The sequence below is a fragment of the Oncorhynchus nerka genome, unplaced genomic scaffold (assembly GCF_034236695.1).
Source record: "Oncorhynchus nerka isolate Pitt River unplaced genomic scaffold, Oner_Uvic_2.0 unplaced_scaffold_1204, whole genome shotgun sequence".
Lineage (NCBI taxonomy): Eukaryota > Metazoa > Chordata > Actinopteri > Salmoniformes > Salmonidae > Oncorhynchus > Oncorhynchus nerka.
Window position 1 is genome coordinate 70,528 of NW_027040127.1, and position 26,280 is coordinate 96,807.

A 26,280-nucleotide genomic window follows, 5' to 3' on the forward strand; every position below is an offset into this window, starting at 1 on the left:
TATCTGGGTCATTCAGGTGGGTGTCTAGGGTATAGGGTTGTGGACCGTACCATTAAATTAGGATCATAAATAAACAATTAGATATAATTTATTTTAAAAATGTCGTTCCCCATGATAGGACAATAAATAAATCAAATGTATAATTTATTTTAAAACTGTTCCACCATGATAGGACAATAAATAAATAAGACATATAATTCATTATAAAAGTATGTCCATCATCTGAACAACATTGAAAGCCCTCTCATACCCCGGCCCTCAGCAATACATTGGCTCTGGGATATGCAACCATTTCATTACTCACTCACTCAACTTTCCCAAACATAACAAATAAAATATAAAATAAACACACACCACACCATCCACACATACTGTGCCTTCTGTTTACATAGTTTTTATCTTCACCATGTTGAATTAGTGCTTGTGTGTTCCAATTAGTTATATGTAAAGATATACAAAAGCTATTTATTTTATTGTATTGTTACAGTCCATAACCGGGCTAGAATTGTGTTTCATCATTTTCCTCATCTATGAGAACTTTGTCATTTTTAAAATAGCCGTGGAGTAGTGTGCTTTGTGTTGTGTCTCTGAACAACTGGCTGTTTAAAATAGCCGTGGAGTAGTGTGCTTTGTGTTGTGTCTCTGAACAACTGGCTGTTTAAAATAGCCGTGGAGTAGTGTGCTTTGTGTTGTGTCTCTGAACAACTGGCTGTTTAAAATAGCCGTGGAGTAGTGTGCTTTGTGTTGTGTCTCTGAACAACTGGCTGTTTAAAATAGCCGTGGAGTAGTGTGCTTTGTGTTGTGTCTCTGAACAACTGGCTGTTTAAAATAGCCGTGGAGTAGTGTGCTTTGTGTTGTGTCTCTGAACAACTGGCTGTTTAAAATAGCCGTGGAGTAGTGTGCTTTGTGTTGTGTCTCTGAACAACTGGCTGTTTAAAATAGCCGTGGAGTAGTGTGCTTTGTGTTGTGTCTCTGAACAACTGGCTGTTTAAAATAGCCGTGGAGTAGTGTGCTTTGTGTTGTGTCTCAACTGGTTATCAATATATAGTTTATCAACGACTCGTTTCCCTTTTAATCTAGTTTCTTTGAAAATTGGATACAGAACTTTACACAGTTCTGCAATTTCCTTCGGGAACTGGTCATTCATGCCAATTTTAACCATTATTTTATCTTTAAATGAAGCAAATTTGGCAACGATTGGGTGTTCATGCCTTTGGCCGCTCTGTCCGAAGCGGTCTACACGTTCAGGTTGGATTTTGTCGATAGCTTGGCGTGGGATCTGAAGCGCTGTAAGAAGGAACTCTGTAAGGAGGAACTCTCTAACTACAGATTCAGGAACTTCTCCATCTTTCTCCTGGATACCTGTAAGTACCACATTCTCTCTCCTGGATACCTGTAAGTACCAGATTCTCTCTCATGGATCTAGTTTGTATGTCCAGTAAGGCTTCTCTCAGAACGGTGTTCTCCTTTTTAATTTCATTCACTTCGGTTTCAATCTTTTAAATTATTATTTTTTTTAATTCACCTTTATTTAACCAGGTAGGCTAGTTGAGAACAAGTTTTCATTTAAAGCATAGCAGTGTGAACAGACAACAACACAGAGTTACACATGGAGTAAACAATAAACAAGTCAATAACACAGTAGAAAAAAATAAAAAAAGAGTCTATATACATTGTGTGCAAAAGTCATGAGGAGGTAGGCGAATAATTACAATTTTGCAGATTAACACTGGAGTGATAAATTATCAGATGGTCATGTGCAGGTAGAGATACTGGTGTGCAAAAGAGCAGAAAAGTAAATAAATAAAAACAGTATGGGGATGAGGTAGGTAAATCGGGTGGGCTATTTACCGATGGACTATGTACAGCTGCATTGATCGGTTAGCTGCTCAGATAGAAGATGTTTGAAGTTGGTGAGGGAGATAAAAGTCTCCAACTTCAGCGATTTTTGCAGTTCGTTCTAGTCACAGGCAGCAGAGAACTGGAAGGAAAGGCGGCCAAATGAGGTGTTGGCTTTAGGGATGATCAGTGAGATACACTTGCTGGAGCGCGGAACATTACCTAGCATGGACTTGTAGATGACCTGGAGCAAGTGGGTCTGGCAACGAATATGTAGCGAGGGCCAGCCGACTAGAGCATACAGGACGCAGTGGTGGGTGGTATAAGGTGCTTTAGTAACAAAACGGATGGCACTGTGATAAACTGCATCCAGTTTGCTGAGTAGAGTATTGGAAGCTATTTTGTAGATGACATCGCCGAAGTCGAGGATCGGTAGGATAGTCAGTTTTACTAGGGTAAGTTTGGCGGCGTGAGTGAAGGAGGCTTTATTGTGGAATAGAAAGCCGACTAGATTTGATTTTAGATTGGAGATATTTGATATGAGTCTGGAAGGAGAGTTTACAGTCTAGCCAGAAACCTAGGTACTTATAGATGTCCACATATTCTAGGTCGGAACCATCCAGGGTGGTGATGCTAGTCGGGCGTGCGGGTGCAGGCAGCGAACGGTTGAAAAGCATGCATTTGGTTTTACTAGCGTTTAAGAGCAGTTGGAGGCCACGGAAGAAGTGTTGTATGGCATTGAAGCTCGTTTGGAGGTTAGATTGCACAGTGTCCAAGGAAGGGCCAGAAGTATACAGAATGGTGTCGTCTGTGTAGAGGTGGATCAGGGAATCGCCCAAAGCAAGAGCAACATCATTGATATATACAGAGAAAAGAGTCGGCCCGAGAATTGAACCCTGTGTCACCCCCATAGAGACTGCCAGAGGACCGGACAACATGCCCTCCGATTTGACACACTGAACTCTGTCTGCAAAGTAGTTGGTGAACCAGGCAAGGCAGTCTTAGAAAAACCGAGGCTACTGAGTCTGCCGATAAGAATATGCTGATTGACAGTCAAAAGCCTTGGCCAGGTCGATGAAGACGGCTGCACAGTACTGTCTTTTATCGATGGCGGTTATGATATCGTTTAGTACCTTGAGCGTGGCTGAGGTGCACCCATGACCGGCTCGGAAACCAGATTGCACAGCGGAGAAGGTACGGTGGGATTCGAGATGGTCAGTGACCTGTTTGTTGACTTGACTTTCGAAGACCTTAGATAGGCAGGGCAGGATGGATATAGGTCTGTAACAGTTTGGGTCCAGGGTGTCTCCCCCTTTGAAGAGGGGGATGACTGTGGCAGCTTTCAATCCTTGGGGATCTCAGACGATATGAAAGAGAGGTTGAACAGGCTGGTAATAGGGGTTGCGATAATGGCGGCGGATAGTTTCAGAAATAGAGGGTCCAGATTGTCACGCCCAGCTGATTTGTAGGGTCCAGGTTTTGCAGCTCTTTCAGAACATCTGCTATCTGGATTTGGGTAAAGTAGAAGCTGGGGAGGCTTGGGCGAGTAGCTGCGGGGGGGGGGGGGGCTGTTGGCCGAGGTTGGAGTAGCCAGGAGGAAGGCATGGCCAGCCGTTGAGAAATGCTTGTTGAAGTTTTCGATTATCATGGATTTATCGGTGGTGACCGTGTTACCTAGCCTCAGTGCAGTGGGCAGCTGGGAGGAGGTGCGCTTGTTCTCCATGGACTTTACAGTGTCCCAGAACTTTTTGGAGTTAGAGCTACAGGATGCAAATTTCTGCTTGAAGAAGCTGGCCTTTGCTTTACTGACTGACTGCGTGTATTGGTTCCTGACTTCCCTGAACAGTTGCATATCGCGGGGACTATTCGATGCTATTGCAATCCGCCACAGGATGTTTTTGTGCCGGTCGAGGGCAGTCAGGTCTGGAGTGAACCAAGGGCTATATCTGTTCTTAGCTCTGCATATTTTGAACGGAGCATGCTTATCTAAGATGGTGAGGAAGTTACTTTTAAAGAATGACCAGGCATCCTCAACTGACGGGATGAGGTCAATATCCTTCCAGGATACTCGGGCCAGGTCGATTAGAAAGGCCTGCTCACAGAAGTGTTTTAGGGAGCGTTTGACAGTGATGAGGGGTGGTTGTTTGACTGCTGACCCATAGCGGATACAGGCAATGAGGCAGTGATCGCTGAGATCCTGGATGAAGACAGCGGAGGTGTATTTGGAGGGCCAGTTGGTCAGGATAACGTCTATGAGGGTGCCCTTGTTTACAGATGTAGGGTTGTACCTGGTGGGTTCCTTGATGATTTGTGTGAGATTGAGGGCATCTAGCTTAGAATGTAGGACTGCCGGGGTGTTAAGCATATCCGGTAGCAGGCGGCAACAGTGAGAGACTTATTTCTGGAGAGAGTCATTTTTTAAATTAGTAGTTCGAACTGTTTGGGTATGGACCTGGAAAGTATGACATTACTTTGCAGGCTATCTCTGCAGTAGACTGCAACTCCTCCCCCTTTGGCAGTTCTATCTTGACGGAAAATGTTATAGTTGGGTATGGAAATCTATTGACTGTCCCTTTTAGCTTGTTTGTTTCCTTCTCCAATGTCGCAGCTTTTTCATCATTCATCTCGAGGCTTGCCTTCAACTCTTTTATAACCTTACTAACTAATTCAAGTATACCCAGTTTGTCATTTATTGATTTTAATGGTGATTGAAGGACTAACAGTACAGTTAGATAGCAGTAAAACGGTACTATTTAGGCACAAAATAAGTTAGAGGAAAAACAAAAAGAAATGGAGGAACTTATTCAAGAAAGATCTAGTGTAATTGATTATAAAAATAAAGCAAACCTGATGGAATATGGGGAGAAATGCACCAAATCTTTTTCAATTTTCAATATAGAAATGCTACCAAAAAAATGTATTAAAACTTGTTACAAATGATGGAGTTACGCGTGATTCACCAAATTATATTTTGAAAGAGGAAGTAAAGTACTTTAAGAATATGTTTTCATTTCAGGCTCCTCCATCTCCACTAACTGAAACTAATTATATGATTTTCCCCCTAATAATATTGTAAAATTAACATCTGTACAGAAAGACTCATGTGAAGGCCAAATTACAGAGGAGGAACTGCTTGATGCAATTGGGGCCTTTAAGGCTGGAAAAACTCCAGGGCTGGATGGCATACCAGTGGAAGTATACACAACTTTTTTTGATATACTCAAAGGACCATTATTAACATGTTTTAACCACTCCTATATAAATGGTAGATTATCAGACATGCAACAAGAAGGTCTGATATCAATATTACTGAAACAGGACCCAAGTGGTATATATAAACATCCAGTCCATTAAAAAAATTGGAGACCTCTTACACTTCAGTGTTGTGATGCAAAAATCCTAGCAAAATGCTTGGCACATAGAATTTAAAAAGTATTGTCAGATATTATTCATCCTAATCAGACAGGTTTTTTACATGGACGATACATTGGATATAATATAAGACAAGTACTGGAAACAATAGAATACTATGAAATATCGGGGACACCAGGCCTGGTTTTCATAGCTGATTTTGAAAAGGCTTTTGATAAAGTACGACTGCAGTTTATATATAAATGCCTAGAATATTTCAATTTTGGGGAATCTCTTATAAAACGTTATGTATAGTAACCCTAGGTGTAAAATAGTAGATAATGGCTACATCTCAGAAAGTTTTAAACTCTCTGGAGGAGTAAAACAAGGTTGTCCACTATCGGCATATCTATTTATTATTGCCATCAAAATGTTAGCTGTTAAGATTAGATCAAACAGTAATATTAAGGGATTAGAAACCCGTGGCTTAAAAACTAAGGTGTCATTGTACGCTGATGATTCATGTTTTCTTTTAAAACCTCAATTGGAGTCTCTCCACGGCCTCTTAGAGGATCTAGATACTTTTGCTATTCTCTCTGGATTAAAACCAAATTATGATAAGTGTACTATATTACGTATTGGATCACAAAACAAAATGCAAATTTTACATGTAGTTTACCAATTAAATGGTCTGATGGAGATGTGGACATACTCGGTAAACAAATCCCAAAAGAAAGAAATGATCTCACTCCAATAAATTTTTATAGAAAGTTAGCAAAAATAGATAAGATCTTGCTACCATGCAAAGGAAAATACCAGTCTATTTGTGGAAAAATCACCCTGATTAACTCTTTAGTCATATCCCAGTTGACCTATTTGCTTATGGTTTTGCCTACACCTAGTGACCTGCTTTTTAAATTATATGAGCATAAAATATTAAATTTTATTTGGAACGGCAAGCCAGATAAAATTAAAAGGGCCTATTTATATAACGAATATGAATTCGGAGGGCAGAAATGATTAAATATTAAAGCATTAGACCTCTCACTAAAGGCATCAGTCATACAAAAGTTATACTTAAATCCAGACTGGTTCTCTAGTCAATTGGGCTCATCCTATATTCAGGAAGGGCCCTTTCCCCTTTATTCAGATTACACCTGCTCACTTTCGGTTGTTTGAAATGACTTAAATGTAAATGTAAAAGGAAATAATCTCCAAAATATCTTTATTTTTAAACAAGCCTTAGAAAGTTGGTTGCAATTTCAGTTTAATCCACCTGAAAAGACAGAACAAATAATACAACAAATACCGTGGTTAAATTCAAATATAGTAATTGATAAAAAAAAATGTATTTTTCGAAGAAATGTTTAAAAAATGTATAATTGTTGTGAATGATAATAGGACTGGTGGAGTTATGTCACACATGCAGCTAACACAGACATATGGAAATGTCTGCTCTACCCAAAATTACAACCAATTAATTGCAGCATTACCACAAAAATGGAAGAGGCAAGTAGAAGGGGAAAAAAGATGTTACAGGAAGAACATAAATGGTTAAAGAAAAGTGTGATAAATAAAAACATATACCAATTTCATTTAAGGACCAAAAAACTGACAGCTGTGCCATATAAACTCCAAAATAGTTGGGAAGAGATTTTCGATGTACCCATTTGCCGGATGCAAAACGTTGAATTTTTCAATCTAAATTACTATACAAAATTCTTACAACTAATATAATGTTATATATATGGGGGATACAATCTTCCCAGCTCTGCAGATTCTGCTGTGAGGAGGCAGAGTCATTAGAAATAGGTCCACAGACGATGCAATCTCAACCACACTGCACACTGCCCTAACCCATCTGGACAAGAGGAATACCTATGTGAGAATGCTGTTCATCGACTACAGCTCGGCATTTAACACCATAGTACCCTCCAAGCTCGTCATCAAGCTCGAGACCCTGGGTCTCGACCCCGCCCTGTGCAACTGGGTACTGGACTTCCTGACGGGCCGCCCCCAGGTGGTGAGGGTAGGCAACAACATCTCCACCCCGCTGATCCTCAACACTGGGGCCCCACAAGGGTGCGTTCTGAGCCCTCTCCTGTACTCCCTGTTCACCCACGACTGCGTGGCCACGCACGCCTCCAACTCAATCATCAAGTTTGCGGACGACACAACAGTGGTAGGCTTGATTACCAACAACGACGAGACGGCCTACAGGGAGGAGGTGAGGGCCCTCGGTGTGGTGTCAGGAAAAAAACCTCACACTCAACGTCAACAAAACTAAGGAGATGATTGTGGACTTCAGGAAACAGCAGAGGGAACACCACCCTATCCACATTGATAGAACAGTAGTGGAGAGGGTAGCAAGTTTTAAGTTCCTCGGCATACACATCACAGACAAACTGAATTGGTCCACCCACACAGACAGCATCGTGAAGAAGGCGCAGCAGTGCCTCTTCAACCTCAGGAGGCTGAAGAAATTTGGCTTGTCACCAAAAGCACTCACAAACTTCTACAGATGCACAATCGAGAGCATCCTGGCGGGCTGTATCACCGCCTGGTACGGCAACTGCTCCGCCCACAACGGTAAGGCTCTCCAGAGGGTAGTGAGGTCTGCACAACGCATCACCGGAGGCAAACTACCTGCCCTCCAGGACACCTACACCACCCGATGTTACAGGAAGGCCATAAAGATCAAGGACAACAACCACCCGAGCCACTGCCTGTTCACCCCGCTATCATCCAGAAGGCGAGGTCAGTACAGGTGCATCAAAGCTGGGACCGAGAGACTGAAAAACAGCTTCTATCTCATTGCCATCAGACTGTTAAACAGCCACCACTAACATTGAGTGGCTGCTGCCAACACACTGACTCAACTCCAGCCACTTTAATAATGGGAATTGATGGAAAATGATGTAACATATATCACTAGCCACTTTAAACAATGCTACCTAATATAATGTTTACATACCCTACATTATTCATCTCATATGTATACGTATATACTGTACTCTATATCATCTACTGCATCTTCATGTAATACATGTATCACTAGCCACTTTAACTATGCCACTTTGTTTACATACTCATCTCATATGTATATACTGTACTCGATACCATCTACTGTATCTTGCCTATGCCGCTCTGTACCATCACTCATTCATATATCTTTATGTACATATTCTTTATCCCCCTACACTTGTGTGTATAAGACAGTAGTTTTGGAATTGTTAGCTAGATTACTTGTTGGTTATTACTGCATTGTCGGAACTAGAAGCACAAGCATTTCGCTACACTCGCATTAACATCTGCTAACCATGTGTATGTGACAAATAAAATTCGATTTGATTTAGATTATTTATTTTGGCATTGTCCATATGTAACTCTTTTTTGGTCACAGGTCCAGGAATGGCTGAAGAATTGCAACATTGTCTAGAACTAATGCTACAGATAGCAATACTGGGTGATTTGAAAAGCCATAGTCAATCAATCAATAATATAATTATTATTTTATCAAAAATGTTTATTTTTAATTTACAATGTATGAGAATAGAAAGGTTCAATTTGTTTGTGAAGCAGCACAGTTGAAACATATATGGCAAATAGAAATCCAAAATGGATGATGTTGAGAGACAGATGGGAGAGGTTGAGTGGAGCTGAAGGGTGGGACTAATAGCAAGATAAACCATTTAAAACCTACGGGATCTGTAAAATGTATATAGGTTCAGAACGTTTGTGAAATAGCACAGTTACAAATAGAAATCAAACTGGATGGACATCAGAAATAGAGGAAGGACTAAAAACAAACCAAATATAACTATTGTAAAATAGACCGTGCCTGTAAAATGTGTATAAGATGTATAAATTGAAGGTAAAAGCAGAAGTGTTTATTAGTTTACTCCAATTGGGGGATCGGTGGGAGGGTTTGCGGGGAATAATACTATTCTTTAAAATAGTATGTATGTATATATAGGTATGTGTATGTATATATGTGTATATGTATGCATGTGTGTCTGTATATATATATTTACCACAAAAATATATGGGGGATTGGAAATGATGCAGACAATTACATTGATGGAAGCAATATTCTTTCCACAATATTAATAAGCTGATCAACTCCTTTTAAAAAGAAAGAAAAAAAATTAAAGAGGAAATTGGCTCCAATTAAGCGCCGTCCACAGAGTATTGCATGGAGTTGAGAAATGGAGTGATAGCCTTCCATCTTCAAGATCCCTTTTACCCTGTACAAATCTCCCACTTTACCACCACCAAAACATATATACATACATACTAATCACATTGCCTCCACCATGCTTAACAGATGGTGTCAAGAACTCCTCCAGCACCTCAAACTTAGTTTCGTCTGTCCATAACACTTTTTTCCAATGTTACTCTGTCCAGTGTTTTTTTGCCCATCTTAATCTTTTATTTTTCTTGGCCAGTCTGAGATATGGCTTTTTCTTTGCAACTCTGTCTAGAATGCCAGCATCCTAGAGTCGCCTCTTCACTGTTGACGTTGAGACTGGTGTTTTGTGGGTACTATTTAATTAATGACGCTGCCAGTTGAGGACTTGTGAGGCGTCTGTTTCTCAAACTAGACACTTTAATGTACTTGTCCTCTTGTCCTCTTGTCTTCCTACTCTTCTTCCTATTCTGGTTAGAGCCAGTTTGCACTGTTCTGTGAAGGAGTAATACACAGCGTTGTACGAGATCTTCAATTTCTTGGCAATTTTGCGCAGGGAATAGCCTTCATTTCTCTGAACAAGAATAGATTGACAAGTTTGAGAAGAAAGTTCTTTGTTCGTGCCCATTTTGAGCCTGTAATTGAACCCACAAATGCTGATGCTCCAGATACTCAGCTATTCTAAAGAAGGCCAGTTTTATTGCTTCAGTTTTCAGCTGTACTAACATAATTGCAAAAAGGTTCTCTAAGATCAATTAGCCTTTTAAAATGATACACTTGGATTAGCTAACACAATGTGCCATTGGAATACAGGAGTGATGGTTGCTGATAATGGGCCTCGGTACGCCTATGTAGATATTCCACTAGAAATCACTTGTTTCCAGCTAGAATCGTCATTTACAACATTATAAATATCTACACTGTATTTCTGATCAATTTTATGTTATTTTAATGGACAAAAATTGTGCTTGTCTGCCAAAAACAAGGACATTTCTAAGTGATCCCAAACTTTTGAACGGTAGTGTATATACTGTGTTCCCTCTCTTCCATGCCAGCCAACATCAGGCACATTCTCACAGAGTGTAAAACAAGCCTCAACCAAGGACGCTACACTTGACGTCACAACCAAGTCCTTAAAAACCTTGCGTCCGCCCTGGAGGACAAGAGAGCTGCCACCAACTCCCTACCACCCCAGCAGCATCACACCCCTTACGGACAAACTTTGTCCGCGAAGGGGCTAAACCACCGAAGCGCGGCTCGACACCATTAGAGCGAGACCAGCTGCGCTTGGCCCGCGACTGGAAAATGCTAGCTGACATTGGCCGGCAACTTGTGTTTCCTCCGGAGATCTCAACCACCACCCTAAGACCTGACATGGTGCTCTGGTCCTGTTCGCTCAAGAAGGTCTTCATCATTGAGCTCACAGTACCCTGGGAGGAGTCAGTAGATGAGGCTTATGAGCGAAAGCATCTGCGCTATGCCGATCTAGCTGCCGAAGCACGGCATCATGGCTGGAACACAGAAGTCCGACCAGTGGAGGTGGGCTGCAGAGGTTTTGTGGCAACATCTACAACCAGACTGCTTAGAGACCTTGGAATTAAGGGCCAGAGCCAGCGTTCGGCAATCAAAGCTGTATCGGAGGCGGCAGAAGGCAGCAGTCAGTGGCTCTGGATGAAGAGGAAAGACCCCAGCTGGGCCCCGAAGTGAGAGGGCCAGGAGGTATGCGGTCAACAATGCTTGACTCAGGGAGGAGGATGCCCCTGCCATGCATAGTCCCATGGGATGTTGGCTATCATCAACAAGGCAACTCCTATGACTAATTGGGAATGGGACGCAAGCGTAGGATTGATCACCCTGTCGCTGGCCGCCTTTGGGGAGGGTGTATAGTGTGAAAGGCTGAAACACCCTAGGAACCAAAGGTACACTACTGACGATGTGCTCCCCAAATTTCACCAGGCTCACTGTTCATTAACTCTTGGAAGTGCTTGCACAAAGGATAGTAACATCCCATCCTGTGTTCTTGGAATCTGAATATCTGGACTTGTCCAGTGACTGCTGAGAAAGATCAGCTGACAACAGGGGAAAGTCCTTGTGGCGGCACGGAGAGACGGCTGCCAGGAGGGAATAGACCCCACTGGGACATGGGGTAGCTTCCCATTTCTGTAGTTTCCCATGCTTCGCAGTATGTTGGAAACACCCGCTTTAGCTACAGAAAGTCAACATACGAGAATACCCGAAGAGTCTGCGAGAGCGGGGGCGGAAGATGACTCATTGGCTGACAACATGGTAACGCCTGGACCGGAAACGACTACGAGTAATGAGAGCACAGCACAAGAGAACACCACAGCAACTGTCACAAGTTCTGCTGCAACAGCGGGCCACAAACAGATGCAGGTATGTGTCTGTGGTTGGAGGAAAGTTACATCACACCATGGGTTGAGGATCCACCAGGGGAAGAAGGGGTGTTTGGGTAAAGAGAGACATAGGCCTCGCATTGATTACTTTCTGCGAAAGCGATCAAATCAGTCGAATGAAGCACAGCAACTGGACGCAAACCATAGTTTGCAGTGCATCAGTACCACTGTCATGGAGGACGTAAACTCAAGCACCGAAGTAACAACTGAGGTGGAACCAACAACAGGAGTGGAACTCACCGAGCCTCCCAGACCTGCAGTCGAGAGGAGACTACCAGGGCACAGACCGTATGTGAAGTGGCCTGGCGCCAGTCACAAGAAGTTGTGGGAAACAGTGAATACTGACCTTACCTTGACCCTCGAGAAACTTTGAGGCACAGTGGAGAAGAAGTTGGAGAGGATGGGGGACATTATCTATGAGTACGGGACAGAAAGATCTGGAGTGGAAGAGGCAAAAGGCGGGAGAAAGGTTCCAACCCCACCAGTTTCCAGGAGGCAACAAGAAATCAAGCGCCTCGTTCAAGAAAGGCGGCAGCTTAAGAAACAGTGGAAGAAGGCCTCGGAAATGGAAAAGGATGGCATAGAGGCACTTCAGGCTGATATCAAAACCCGGTTGGCATCCCTCCGTAGAGCAGAGAACCTACGGAAACGCAGAAGGAAGAAAGAACAAACTAGAACTCGATTCTATAAAGATCCCTTCAAGTTCCTTAAAAGTCTCTTCACGAAGGAAAAAAGCGGAGCTCTAAAAACAACAAAGAAAGACCTAGAGGAGCACCTGAGAACAACAAACTTTGACTCAAAGAGAAATGAACATCTGGCCATCCCATCAGATGTCCCACCCATTGAACCCCCGGAACATCATATTGAGACCAGCCCTCCAACATGGAAAGAGGTGGAAAACACAGTTCGACGGGCAAGAACAGCATCAGCCCCGGGGCCAAATGGAGTCCCGTACAAAGTGTATAAGAACGCACCAGACGTCCTGAGGTTCCTCTGGAAGCTTATGAGAACAGCTTGGAAAAATAAGATAATACCCTAAGTGTGGCGTAGGGCAGGCGGGGTCCTGATCCCTAAGGAGAAGGATGCAGTGAACATCAGCCAACTCCACCCAATCTCCTTACTGAATGTCGAGGGTAAAATCTTCTTTAGGGTCATTGCCCAGAGGATGGCCAAGTACCTGCAAAGGAATGCGTACGTCGATACATCTGTACAGAAGGCAGAAATATCAGGGTTCTCTGGCTGCTTGGAACATTCCAGCATGATCTGGCATCAGATCCAAATGGCCAAGGTGGAGAAAAGGGACCTCCATGTAGTCTTTCTCGACCTCGCCAATGCATTTGGCTCTGTGCCCCATGAACTCCTGTGGTCTGCCTTCAGATTTTTCCACATACCGGACACCATCACAACCCTGGTGAAGTCGTACTTCCAGGATCTGCAGTTCTGCTTCACCACCTCAGAGTTCACCACCTCATGGCAGTGCCTGAATGTAGGTATAATGGCGGGATGTACCATTTCTCCGTTGGCATTCACAATGGCAATGGAGGTTATCATCAGATCCTCAAAATGGGTTGCTGGTGGACAGCGAGTCGACTCTGGTTTCCGCCTCCTCCACACAGAGCCTACATGGACGACATTACAACATTGACCACCACTGTCCCATGCACCAGGAGACTGCTCAGAAAACTCGAGGAGAACATCAGCTGGGCCCGTATGAAGATTAAACCATCCAAGTCACGCAGCATCTCGATTGTGAAGGGAGTACTCTCTGACCTGAAATTCTTCATCGGAGATGACCAAATCCCAACAGTGTCTGAGCAGCCGGTAAAAAGCCTTGGAAGGTGGTATGATGCACGCCTGAAGGACAAAGACCAGGTGCAACAGCTGCACAAAGACATCAGTAGTAGCCTACAGTCCATCGACAACACCCAGCTACCTGGAAAGTTAAAGGCCTGGTGTCTGCAGTTTGGTCTCCTACCCCGGGTGTTGTGGCCCTTAGCAGTGTATGAGGTTCCAATCTCAACAGTGGAGAAGATGGAATGAGGAGTCACAGGCTACTTAAAGAAGTGGCTCGGAGTTCCACGATGCCTTACCACCATAGGCCTCTATGGAGATGGTGTCCTCAAGCTGCCCCTCACCAGTCTAACAGAGGAATTCAAGTGTTCAAAAACCAGGCTCCAGATGACACTGAATGAATCTCGAGACCCAGTGGTGAGCAACAACGCGCCAACTTGGCAACTGGGAGCAAATGGAGGCCAGGAAAAGCAGTCCAGGAGGCAACAGCAGCCCTCAGACATGCTGACATTGTGGGTCATGTTCAGCAAGGGAGAGGAGGCCTTGGGCTAACTAGCCGTGCTGCTTGGAGTAAGGCCACTGCACCAGAGCGGCGGAAGATGGTAGTGCAGGAAGTACGGCATCAGGAGGAGGCTGCAAGGTGGGCCAAGGCAGTCTCTCTTTCCAAACAGGGACAGTGGACTCGATGGGACAGTGTGGAGAAGAGGAAGATCAGCTGGAAGGATCTGTGGGCCATGGAAGCGAGGCGGTTGAGCTTTTCCATCAGAGCAACATATGACGTCCTTCCAACTCCAGTTAATTTTCACCAATGGCATGGTGAAGATCCGGACTGTGCCCTCTGTTCCATGCCAGCCAACCTCAGGCACATTATCACAGGGTGTAAAACAAGCCTCACCCAAGGACGCTACACTTGGCCTCATAACCAAGTCCTTAAAAACCTTGCGTCCGCCCTGGACGACAAGCGAGCTGCCACCAACTCCCTACCACCCCCAGCAGCATCACACCCCTTACGGACAAACTTTGTCCGCGAAGGGGCTAAACCACCGAAGCGTGGCTCGACACCATTAGAGCGAGACCAGCTGCGCTTGGCCCGCGACTGGAAAATGCTAGCTGACATTGGCCGGCAACTTGTGTTTCCTCCGGAGATCGCAACCACCACCCTAAGACCTGACATGGTGCTCTGGTCCCGTTCGCTCAAGAAGGTCTTCATCATTGAGCTCACAGTACCCTGGGAGGAGTCAGTAGATGAGGCTTATGAGCGAAAGCATCTGCGCTATGCCGATCTAGCTGCCGAAGCACGGCATCATGGCTGGAACACAGAAGTCCGACCAGTGGAGGTGGGCTGCAGAGGTTTTGTGGCAACATCTACAACCAGACTGCTTAGAGACCTTGGAATTAAGGGCCAGAGCCAGCGTTCGGCAATCAAAGCTGTATCGGAGGCGGCAGAAGGCAGCAGTCAGTGGCTCTGGATGAAGAGGAAAGACCCCAGCTGGGCCCCGAAGTGAGAGGGCCAGGAGGTATGCCGTCAACAATGCTTGACTCAGGGAGGAGGATGCCCCTGCCATGCATAGTCCCATGGGATGTTGGCTATCATCAACAAGGCAACTCCTATGACTAATTGGGAATGGGACGCAAGCGTAGGATTGATCACCCTGTCGCTGGCCGTCTTTGGGGAGGGTGTATAGTGTGAAAGGCCGAAACACCCTAGGAACCAAAGGTACACTACTGACGATGCGCTCCCCAAATTTCACCAGGCTCACTGTTCATTAACTCTTGGAAGTGCTTGCACAAATGATAGTAACATCTCATCCTGTGTTCTTGGAATCTGGGTTCCCGAGTGGCGCTGCGGTCTAAGGCACTGCATCTCACTGCTTGAGCCATCACTACAGATACCCTGGTTTGAATCCAGGCTGTATCACAACCGGTCGTGGTAGGGAGTCCCATAGGGTGGTGCACAATTGGCTCAGTGTAGTCCGTGTTTGGCCGGTGTTGGCCGTCATTGTAAATAAGATTTAGTTCTTATCTCACTTGCCTAGTTAAATAAAGGTTACATAAAAAATATATAAAAATATTCTAGTCAAGGCCATCCTATTTAACTGTACTGTTCTATCCTACGTATTCTTCGGATATACTACATCTTCTATCTTTAAACATATTGTCCAGAATTATACATCCCATCACACATACAGTACCAGTCAAAAGTTTAGACACACCTACTCATTCAAGTTGATTTAAAAAAAACTATTTTCTATATTGTATAATAATAGTGAACACATCAAAACTATGACATTACACATATGGAATAATGTAGTAACCGAAAAAGTGCTCAACAAATCTAAATCTATTTTAGATTCTTCAAAGTAGCCACCCTTTGCCTTGATGACAGCTTTGCACATCCTTGGGATTCTCTCAACCAGCTTCACCTGGAATGCTTTTCCTACAGTATTGAAGGAGTTCCCACACATGCTAAGCACTCGTCGGCTGCTTCTCCTTCACTCTGCTGTCCAACTCATCCCAAACCATCTCAATTGGGTTGAGGTCAGGTGATTGTGGAGGCCAGGTCATCTGATGCAGCACTCCATCCCTCTCCTTCTTGGTCAAATAGCCCTTACACAGCCTGGAGGTTTGTTGGGTCATTGTCCTGTTGAAAACAAATTATAGTCCCACTAAGCAAAAAAACAGATGGGAAGGTGTATTGCTGCAGAATGCTGTGGTAGCCATGCAGGTTCAGTGTGCCTTGAATTATAAATACATCACTGACAGTGTCACCAGCAAAGCACCCCCACACCATCACACCTCCTCCTCCTTGCTTCACGGTGGGAACCACACATGCGGAGATCATCCGTTCACCTACTCTGCGTCTCACAAAGACATGGCGGTTGGAACCAAAAATCTCAAATTTGGACTCATCAGACCAAAGGACAGATTTCCACCGGTCTAATGTCCATTGTTCGTGTTTCTTGGCCCAAGCATGTCTCTTCTTCCTATTGGTGTCCTTTAGTAGTGGTTTCTTTGCAGCAATTTGACCATGAAGGCCTCATTCACTCAGTCTCCTCTGAACAGTTGATGTTGAGATGTGTCTGTTACTTGAACTCCGTGAAGCATTTATTTGGGCTGCATTCAGAGTTTGTGAAATTTTCCAGATTGACTGACCTACATGTATTAGAGGAATGATGCACTTTGCTTATTTGTCTGCTTATTTGAGCTGTTCTTGCCATAATATGGACTTGGTCTTTTACCAAATAGGGACATCTTCTGTATACCACCCATACCCTTTCACAACACAACTGATTGTCTCAAACGCATTAAGAAGGAAAGAAATTCCACAAATGATCTTTTAACAAGGCACACCTGTTAATGCATTCGAGGTGACTACCTCATTATGTTAGTTGAATGCCAAGAGTGTGCAAAGCAGTAATCAAGATAAAGGGTGGCTACATTGAAGAATCTCAAATACAAAATATGTATTGATTTGTTTCACACTTATTTGGTTACTACATGATTCCATATGTGTTATTTCATAGTTTTGACGTCTTCACTATATCCCCCCATGTGGGGCAGCAGGTAGTTTTTACTGGGATTTTGAAGTTACTTCACATTTGACACTCCATTTTCTCTGAAACGGAAGATAATTGAACTAGGATACTTTGTCACTAGATATAACAGATACTACTACAAAGCCTGATTTTGGTCTTAACCCATCTTTGACCAAATGTGTAGCGGCAGTTTGCAATTGTACGCCAGAATAGCTGTGCACATAATCCTAATTCCTCTTTATGGACTACATTTGAACATTGTCTTCTTATAAGGTGTGAACTGGTATGGTCAGCTTGAATTTGAACAATGCTGGTTATAAATCTTGTTGACATTCATCCAAAGACACGCTGACTTGCATTACCCTTTCACTGCAGAAAATGTTTCTCATGAAATCATGTGATTTATAGTTAGAGGAAAGGATTCCTGTAAACGAGGCCTGCTACAAGCAGGAACCACATTATGGACGAACCAGAAATGTGACATATCTGTTTGATAGTAACCCTAAATGATGTGTGAACTATCTTTTCATCTTTTTGGTAACCACAGTGGAACATTCTAGTCTTTAAGGAAATGAACCGGAAGAACAGGTTTAAGCAAAGTATGGTGTCATTGTTTTCAGGAAAGTGTACCCATGGCGATAAGAGGGACAGGAGGCAGATTAAGGCAAAGAGCCACCTGAACTACTGTCCTACAAAGGCAAAGAGCAGCTACACTAACAGTGAATCTGAGAAAAAGTTTTTTTTGTTTTTTTTGCTCTCCATGCATATCAACCACGACCAATGACCTGACCTATGACCCCTAAAAAATGGATACTGCACTCTGCCTTTGTTTGACCTCAAACAGCGATATGGGTAATGCAAAAGCAAAATGCAGTATCTTGAAATCTAAATGTGTTGATCCAACATTTTGTTGTTTTTCTGTTTGATGGAAACAGTTTGAGAGTTCTAACCACATTCAACTGTATTTAATTGAATGGTAACCTTTATTTAACTAGGCAAGTAATTAGTCAGGTTAATAATATAACTTACTCACTGTTCACATAAAATACCTGCTTTTCTTCTCCTTTCATTGCACACATCCAGATCTCAGCCCAATGTGGCCTTTTATGAACATATTACATGCAATTCTATGACACCTTACTCTCCATGACTGGAGATAATAGCATCATCTTTAATACCACAGCAATGACAGGGTAGCAGCTACTACTGCTGACTGACAGACAAAGATCATTAAAAACGATTATGTCTTGAGTGCAACCACCTAATCAAGGCCTATGAAAAGCAGAGAGACATATTGGAGGAAATTGTCCAACAAAACACTTTCCAGGAGCAGGACTACCCCATTAATAAAGACAGCACTCACTGGGGCTGATGTTCTCTGCTATATAGTGATGATAAAGACAGCACTCACTGGGGCTGATGTTCTCTGCTATATAGTGATTACATTTACATTTAAGTCATTTAGCAGACGCTCTTATCCAGAGCGACTTACAAATTGGTGCATTCACCTTATGACATCCAGTGGAGCAGCCACTTTACAATAGTGCATCTAAATCTTTTAAGGGGGGGTGAGAAGGATTACTTTATCCTATCCTAGGTATTCCTTAAAGAGGTGGGGTTTCAGGTGTCTCCGGAAGGTGGTGATTGACTCCGCTGTCCTGGCATCGTGAGGGAGTTTGTTCCACCATTGGGGGGCCAGAGCAGCGAACAGTTTTGACTGGGCTGAGCGGGAACTGTACTTCCTCAGTGGTAGGGAGGCGAGCAGGCCAGAGGTGGATGAACGCAGTGCCCTTGTTTGGGTGTAGGGCCTGATCAGAGCCTGGAGGTACTGAGGTGCCGTTCCCCTCACAGCTCCGTAGGCAAGCACCATGGTCTTGTAGAGGATGCGAGCTTCAACTGGAAGCCAGTGGAGAGAGCGGAGGAGCGGGGTGACGTGAGAGAACTGGGATGGTTGAACACCAGACGGGCTGCGGCGTTCTGGATGAGTTGTAGGGGTTTAATGGCACAGGCAGGGAGCCCAGCCAACAGCGAGTTGCAGTAATCCAGACGGGAGATGACAAGTGCCTGGATTAGGACCTGCGCCACTTCCTGTGTGAGGCAGGGTCGTACTCTGCGGATGTTGTAGAGCATGAACCTACAGGAACGGGCCACCGCCTTGATGTTATTTGAGAACGACAGGGTGTTGTCCAGGATCACGCCAAGGTTCTTAGCGCTCTGGGAGGAGGACACAGTGGAGTTGTCAACCGTGATGGCGAGATCATGGAACGGGCAGTCCTTCCCGGGAGGAAGAGCAGCTCCCGTCTTGCCGAGGTTCAGCTTGAGGTGGTGATCCGTCATCCACACTGATATGTCTGCCAGACATGCAGAGATGCGATTCGCCACCTGGTCATCAGAAGGGGGAAAGGAGAAGATTAATTGTGTGTCGTCTGCATAGCAATGATAGGAGAGACCATGTGAGGTTATGACAGAGCCAAGTGACTTGGTGTATAGCGAGAATAGGAGAGGGCCTAGAACAGAGCCCTGGGGACACCAGTGGTGAGAGCACGTGGTGAGGAGACGGATTCTCGCCACGCCACCTGGTAGGAGCGACCTGTCAGGTAGGACGCAATCCAGCGTGGGCCGCGCCGGAGATGCCCAACTCGGAGAGGGTGGAGAGGAGGATCTGATGGTTCACAGTATCGAAGGCAGCCGATAGGTCTAGAAGGATGAGAGCAGAGGAGAGAGAGTTAGCTTTAGCAGTGCAGAGCGCCTCCGTGATACAGAGAAGAGCAGTCTCAGTTGAATGACTAGTCTTGAAACCTGACTGATTTGGATCAAGAAGGTCATTCTGAGAGAGATAGCGGGAGAGCTGGCCAAGGACGGCACGTTCAAGGGTTTTGGAGAGAAAAGAAAGAAGGGATACTGGTCTGTAGTTGTTGACATCGGAGGGATCGAGTGTAGGTTTTTTCAGAAGGGGTGCAACTCTCGCTCTCTTGAAGACGGAAGGGACGTAGCCAGCGGTCAGGGATGAGTTGATGAGCGAGGTGAGGTAAGGGAGAAGGTCTCGGAGATGGTCTGGAGAAGAGAGGAGGGGATAGGGTCAAGCGGGCAGGTTGTTGGGCGGCCGGCCGTCACAAGACGCGAGATTTCATCTGGGAGAGAGGGAGAAAGAGGTCAGAGCACAGGGTAGGGCAGTGTGAGCAGAACCAGCGGTGTCGTTTGACTTAGCAAACGAGGATCGGATGTCGTCGACCTTCTTTTCAAAATGGTTGACGAAGTAATCTGCAGAGAGGAGGAGGGGGAGGGGAGGGGGATTCAGGAGGGCGGAGAAGGTGGCAAAGAGCTTCCTAGGGTTAGAGGCAGATGCTTGGAATTTAGAATGGTAGAAAGTGGCTTTAGCAGCAGCGACAGAAGAGGAAAATGTAGAGAGGAGGGAGTGAAAGGATGCCAGGTCCGCAGGGAGGCGAGTTTTCCTCCATTTCCGCTCGGCTGCCCGGAGCGCTGTTCTGTGAGCTCGCAATGAGTCGTCGAGCCACGGAGCGGGAGGGAGGACCGAGCCGGCCTGGAGGATAGGGGACATAGAGAGTCAAAGGATGCAGAAAGGGAGGAGAGGAGGGTTGAGGAGGCAGAATCAGGAGATAGGTTGGAGAAGGTTTGAGCAGAGGGAAGAGATGATAGGATGGAAGAGGAGAGAGTAGCGGGGGAGAGAGAGCGAAGGTTGGGACGGCGCGATACCATCCAGTAGGGGCAGTGTGGGAAGTGTTGGATGAGAGCGAGAGGGAAAAGGATACAAGGTAGTGGTCGGAGACTTGGAGGGGAGTTGCAATGAGGTTAGTGGAAGAACAGCATCTAGTAAAGATGAGGTCGAGCGTATTGCCTGCCTTGTGAGTAGGGGGGAAGGTGAGAGGGAGAGGTCAAAGAGGAGAGGAGTGGAAAGAAGGAGGCAGAGAGGAATGAGTCAAAGGTAGACGTGGGGAGGTTAAAGTCGCCCAGAACTGTGAGAGGTGAGCCGTCCTCAGGAAAGGAGCTTATCAAGGCATCAAGCTCATTGATGAACTCTCCGAGGGAACCTGGAGGGCGATAAATGATAAGGATGTTAAGCTTGAAAGGGCTGGTAACTGTGACAGCATGGAATTCAAAGGAGGCGATAGACAGATGGGTAAGGGGAGAAAGAGAGAATGACCACTTGGGAGAGATGAGGATCCCGGTGCCACCACCCCGCTGACCAGAAGCTCTCGGGGTGTGCGAGAACACGTGGGCGGACGAAGAGAGAGCAGTAGGAGTAGCAGTGTTATCTGTGGTGATCCATGTTTCCGTCAGTGCCAAGAAGTCGAGGGACTGGAGGGAGGCATAGGCTGAGATGAACTCTGCCTTGTTGGCCGCAGATCGGCAGTTCCAGAGGCTACCGGAGACCTGGAACTCCACGTGTGTCGTGCGCGCTGGGACCACCAGATTAGGGTGGCCGCGGCCACGCGGTGTGGAGCGTTTGTATGGTCTGTGCAGAGAGGAGAGAACAGGGATAGACAGACACATAGTTGACAGGCTACAGAAGAGGCTACTCTAATGCAAAGGAGATTGGAATGACAAGTGGACTACACGTCTCGAATGTTCAGAAAGTTGAGCTTACGTAGCAAGAATCTTATTGACTAAAATGATTAAAAAATGATACAGTACTGCTGAAGTAGGCTAGCTGGCAGTGGCTGCGTTGTTGACTTTGTAGGCTAGCTGGCAGTGGCTGCGTTGTTGATTCGGGGGCTAGCTGGCTAGCTAGCAGTGTTGATTACGTTACGTTGCGTTAAAAGAACGACAATAGCTGGCTAGGTAACCTAGAAAATCGCTCTAGACTACACAATTATCTTTGATACAGAGACGGCTATGTAGCTAGCTATGTAGCTAGCTACGATCAAAAAATCAAACCGTTGTACTGTAATGAAATGAAATGAAAATGTGATACTACCTGTGGAGCGAGGCGGAATGCGACCGGGTTGTTGAGTTCTAATCGGTAGACGTTGGCTAGCTGTTGGCTAGCTAGCAGTGACTCCTGCAGACCGAAGTGCAGACCGAAGTGCGGATGCGACTGCTCGCTCCAAACCGGAAATACTAGTGATGATAAAGACAGCACTCACTGGGGCTGATGTTCTGTGCTATATAGTGATGATAAAGACAGCACTCACTGGGGCTGATGTTCTGTGCTATATAGTGATGATAAAGACAGCACTCACTGGGGCTGATGTTCTGTGCTATATAGTGATGATAAAGACAGCACTCACTGGGGCTGATGTTCTGTGCTATATAGTGATGATAAAGACAGCACTCACTGGGGCTGATGTTCTCTGCTATATAGTGGTTATAAAGACAGCACTCACTGGGGCTAATGTTCTCTGCTATATAGTGATTATAAAGACAGCACTCACTGGGGCTGATGTTCTGTGATATATAGTGATGATAAAGACAGCACTCACTGGGGCTGATGTTCTGTTATATATAGTGATTATAAAGACAGCACTCACTGGGGCTGATGTTCTGTGATATATAGTGATGATAAAGACAGCACTCACTGGGGCTGATGTTCTCTGCTACATAGTGGTTATAAAGACAGCACTCACTGGGGCTAATGTTCTCTGCTATATAGTGATTATAAAGACAGCACTCACTGGGGCTGATGTTCTGTGATATATAGTGATGATAAAGACAGCACTCACTGGGGCTGATGTTCTGTTATATATAGTGATTATAAAGACAGCACTCACTGGGGCTGATGTTCTCTGCTATATAGTGATTATAAAGACAGCACTCACTGGGGCTGATGTTCTCTGCTATATAGTGATTATAAAGACAGCACTCACTGGGGCTGATGTTCTCTGCTATATAGTGATTATAAAGACAGCACTCACTGGGGCTGATGTTCTCTGCTATATAGTGATTATAAAGACAGCACTCACTGGGGCTGATGTTCTCTGCTATATAGTGATTATAAAGACAGCACTCACTGGGGCTGATGTTCTGTGATATATAGTGATTATAAAGACAGCACTCACTGGGGCTGATGTTCTCTGCTATATAGTGATTATAAAGACAGCACTCACTGGGGCTGATGTTCTGTGATATATAGTGATTATAAAGACAGCACTCACTGGGGCTGATGTTCTCTGCTATATAGTGATTATAAAGACAGCACTCACTGGGGCTGATGCTCTCTGCTATATAGTGATTATAAAGACAGCACTCACTGGGGCTGATGTTCTGTGATATATAGTGATGATAAAGACAGCACTCACTGGGGCTGATGTTCTCTGCTATATAGTGATTATAAAGACAGCACTCACTGGGGCTGATGTTCTCTGCTATATAGTGATTATAAAGACAGCACTCACTGGGGCTGATGCTCTCTGCTATATAGTGATTATAAAGACAGCACTCACTGGGGCTGATGTTCTCTGCTATATAGTGATTATAAAGACAGCACTCACTGGGGCTGATGTTCTCTGCTATATAGTGATTATAAAGACAGCACTCACTGGGGCTGATGTTCTGTGATATATAGTGATTATAAAGACAGCACTCACTGGGGCTGATGCTCTCTGCTATATAGTGCCAATAAGATAGTACTGTTCACTCAATAGCCTATTGTGAGTTGAGGATTTTGATCACCTAAAGACAGGTCAGTTGTTTCTATGTCTCCTCTCTTTTGTGTTTACCAGTGATTGTAGACTATTCTGAAATATTGCGATAGGCCTTTTTAGATGCTTTTCACTGACAACCGTAAATCAAAATTCAGCTATTTGATATGCTGAGAGCACCGTTCAACTGACGTGCTTCCAGTCTGCCTGTCAGAATACATGCTTCCGTCTTATGGTTCTCGCAACTTGAATGTGCCTGGAGAGGAATATTTCACAACAACAAGCCAACTAGGTAAATAGGTAAACTATTCCACTTTGGGGTTGTCCAAAAATAGTATCACTAAGATCAAAAAAAATCTGCTAAATATAAATGTTAAGGAAAGATTTGAATGGAGAAACTGATCTGAGAGCAGATCTGAGCAGATACTCAGATCTGAGAGCAGCGCTCCCTTTCTTTTCCTTTCTTTCAGTATCGACACATGCTCCAAGATGCACACAGCAACAGTTCTCTCTGCGTGGTGTTTTAGGAAACTGCATGTTATGTCTTCGGCCGTTGTAGGGAAGATGCTTCTTTAAAACACTCCTCGTAAGCCTAAATTCCATCGCTATCGGAAACCAGACCAGGAGAGTTAGTGTACGGTTGGTGTATCTTAATTTGATCATCCTGTAATTGCAGGAATTTTCCTGCACAGCAGGAAATGCAAACTTGTAATTTATCTAAGGTTTAAAAAGTCCTCTAAAGTTCGTAATGTCCATTTTAAAATGTCAGAATGAATTTGCCGTGATGAAAATGTTTTATACACACTGAGAAAGGTAATATTGAAGCTACCCACCCATAAACAATCATTTCTGATGAAAAAAAATGATTTTTTTATGCGATATATCGTTTTGGAAAGCCTTCATATATTCTTAAAGAAAATATTTATCTCACCTCTTAGCTTTGGTGTCATGTTCCCCAGAGAGACCCATTTCAGAGGCACGGCCCCCCTCCTCTCTCTCCCCAGAGAGACCCATTTCAGAGGCAGGGCCCCCCTCCTCTCTCTCCCCAGAGAGACTCATTTCAGAGGCAGGGCCCCCTTCCTCTCTCTCCCCAGAGAGACTCATTTTAGAGCTCTGACCCCTAAACAGAGAATGTTGGTTGAGGTTAACACAGTGACAAGAAATTCTTGATTGTAAATTGTTCTCTTTCATTCATAAAATTCCAAAAATATTTACTAACAGAAACATCCAAACAGTCAGGTGAGTTAATGCGATCATATGAATATTGCTACATTCCCCAACAATAAATAAATCAAAGAGTCACCAACAACAACCTAGAAGAAACATGTGGGGTTTTAGGAAGGTTTCTCAAAGACACTCCTGGGTGTATCCAGTAGGAGAGGAGAATATCTAGAAAGACTGTAAGTAGTGTCCAGCAGAGGAAATGGAGGAGAATATCTAGAATAAGACTGTAAGTAGTGTCCAGCAGAGGAAATGGAGGAGAATATCTAGACTAAGACTGTAAGTAGTGTCCAGCAGAGGAAATGGAGGAGAATATCTAGACTAAGACTGTAAGTAGTGTCCAGCAGAGGAAATTGAGGAGAATATCTAGACTAAGACTGTAAGTAGTGTCCAGCAGAGGAAATGGAGGAGAATATCTAGACTAAGACTCTAAGTAGTGTCCAGCAGAGGAAATGGAGAATAATATCTAGACTAAGACTGTAAGTAGTGTCCAGCAGAGGAAATGGAGGAGAGGAGAATATCTAAAGTAAGACTGTAAGTAGTGTCCAGTAGTGTCCAGCAGAGGAAATGGAGGAGAATATCTAGAAAGACTGTAAGTAGTGTCCAGCAGAGGAAATGGAGGAGAATATCTAGAATAAGACTGTAAGTAGTGTCCAGCAGAGGAAATGGAGGAGAATATCTAGACTAAGACTGTAAGTAGTGTCCAGCAGAGGAAATGGAGGAGAATATCTAGACTAAGACTGTAAGTAGTGTCTAGCAGAGGAAATGGAGAATAATATCTAGACTAAGACTGTAAGTAGTGTCCAGCAGAGGAAATGGAGGAGAATATCTAGACTAAGACTGTAAGTAGTGTCCAGCAGAGGAAATGGAGGAGAATATCTAGACAGACTGTAAGTAGTGTCCAGCAGAGGAAATGGAGGAGAATATCTAGAATAAGACTGTAAGTAGTGTCCAGCAGAGGAAATGGGGGAGAGGAGAATATCTAGACTAAGACTGTAAGTAGTGTCCAGCAGAGGAAATGGAGGAGAATATCTAGACTAAGACTGTAAGTAGTGTCCAGCAGAGGAAATGGAGGAGAATATCTAGACAGACTGTTAGTAGTGTCTAGCAGAGGAAATGGAGAATAATATCTAGACTAAGACTGTAGGTAGTGTCCAGCAGAGGAAATGGGGGAGAATATCTAGAATAAGACTGTAAGTAGTGTCCAGTAGTGTCCAGCAGAGGAAATGGAGGAGAATATCTAGAATAAGACTGTAAGTAGTGTCCAGCAGAGGAAATGGAGGAGAATATCTAGACTAAGACTGTAAGTAGTGTCCAGCAGAGGAAATGGAGGAGAATAT

At 44.4% G+C, this 26,280-nt stretch overlaps 1 protein-coding gene across 1 annotated transcript in view; it reads right to left on the reverse strand.

Annotated features, from left to right (window-relative positions):
* The window catches only part of LOC115120496 (uncharacterized), a 70,840-nt gene extending 45,821 nt beyond the window's left edge, over positions 1 to 25,019 (reverse strand). The window contains 1 exon segment of the mRNA XM_065015938.1: positions 24,651 to 25,019. Within this exon segment, the coding sequence (XP_064872010.1) occupies positions 24,651 to 24,910 (260 nt within the window). The 5' untranslated portion in view covers positions 24,911 to 25,019.
* Positions 25,020 to 26,280: the final 1,261 nt, after the last annotated feature.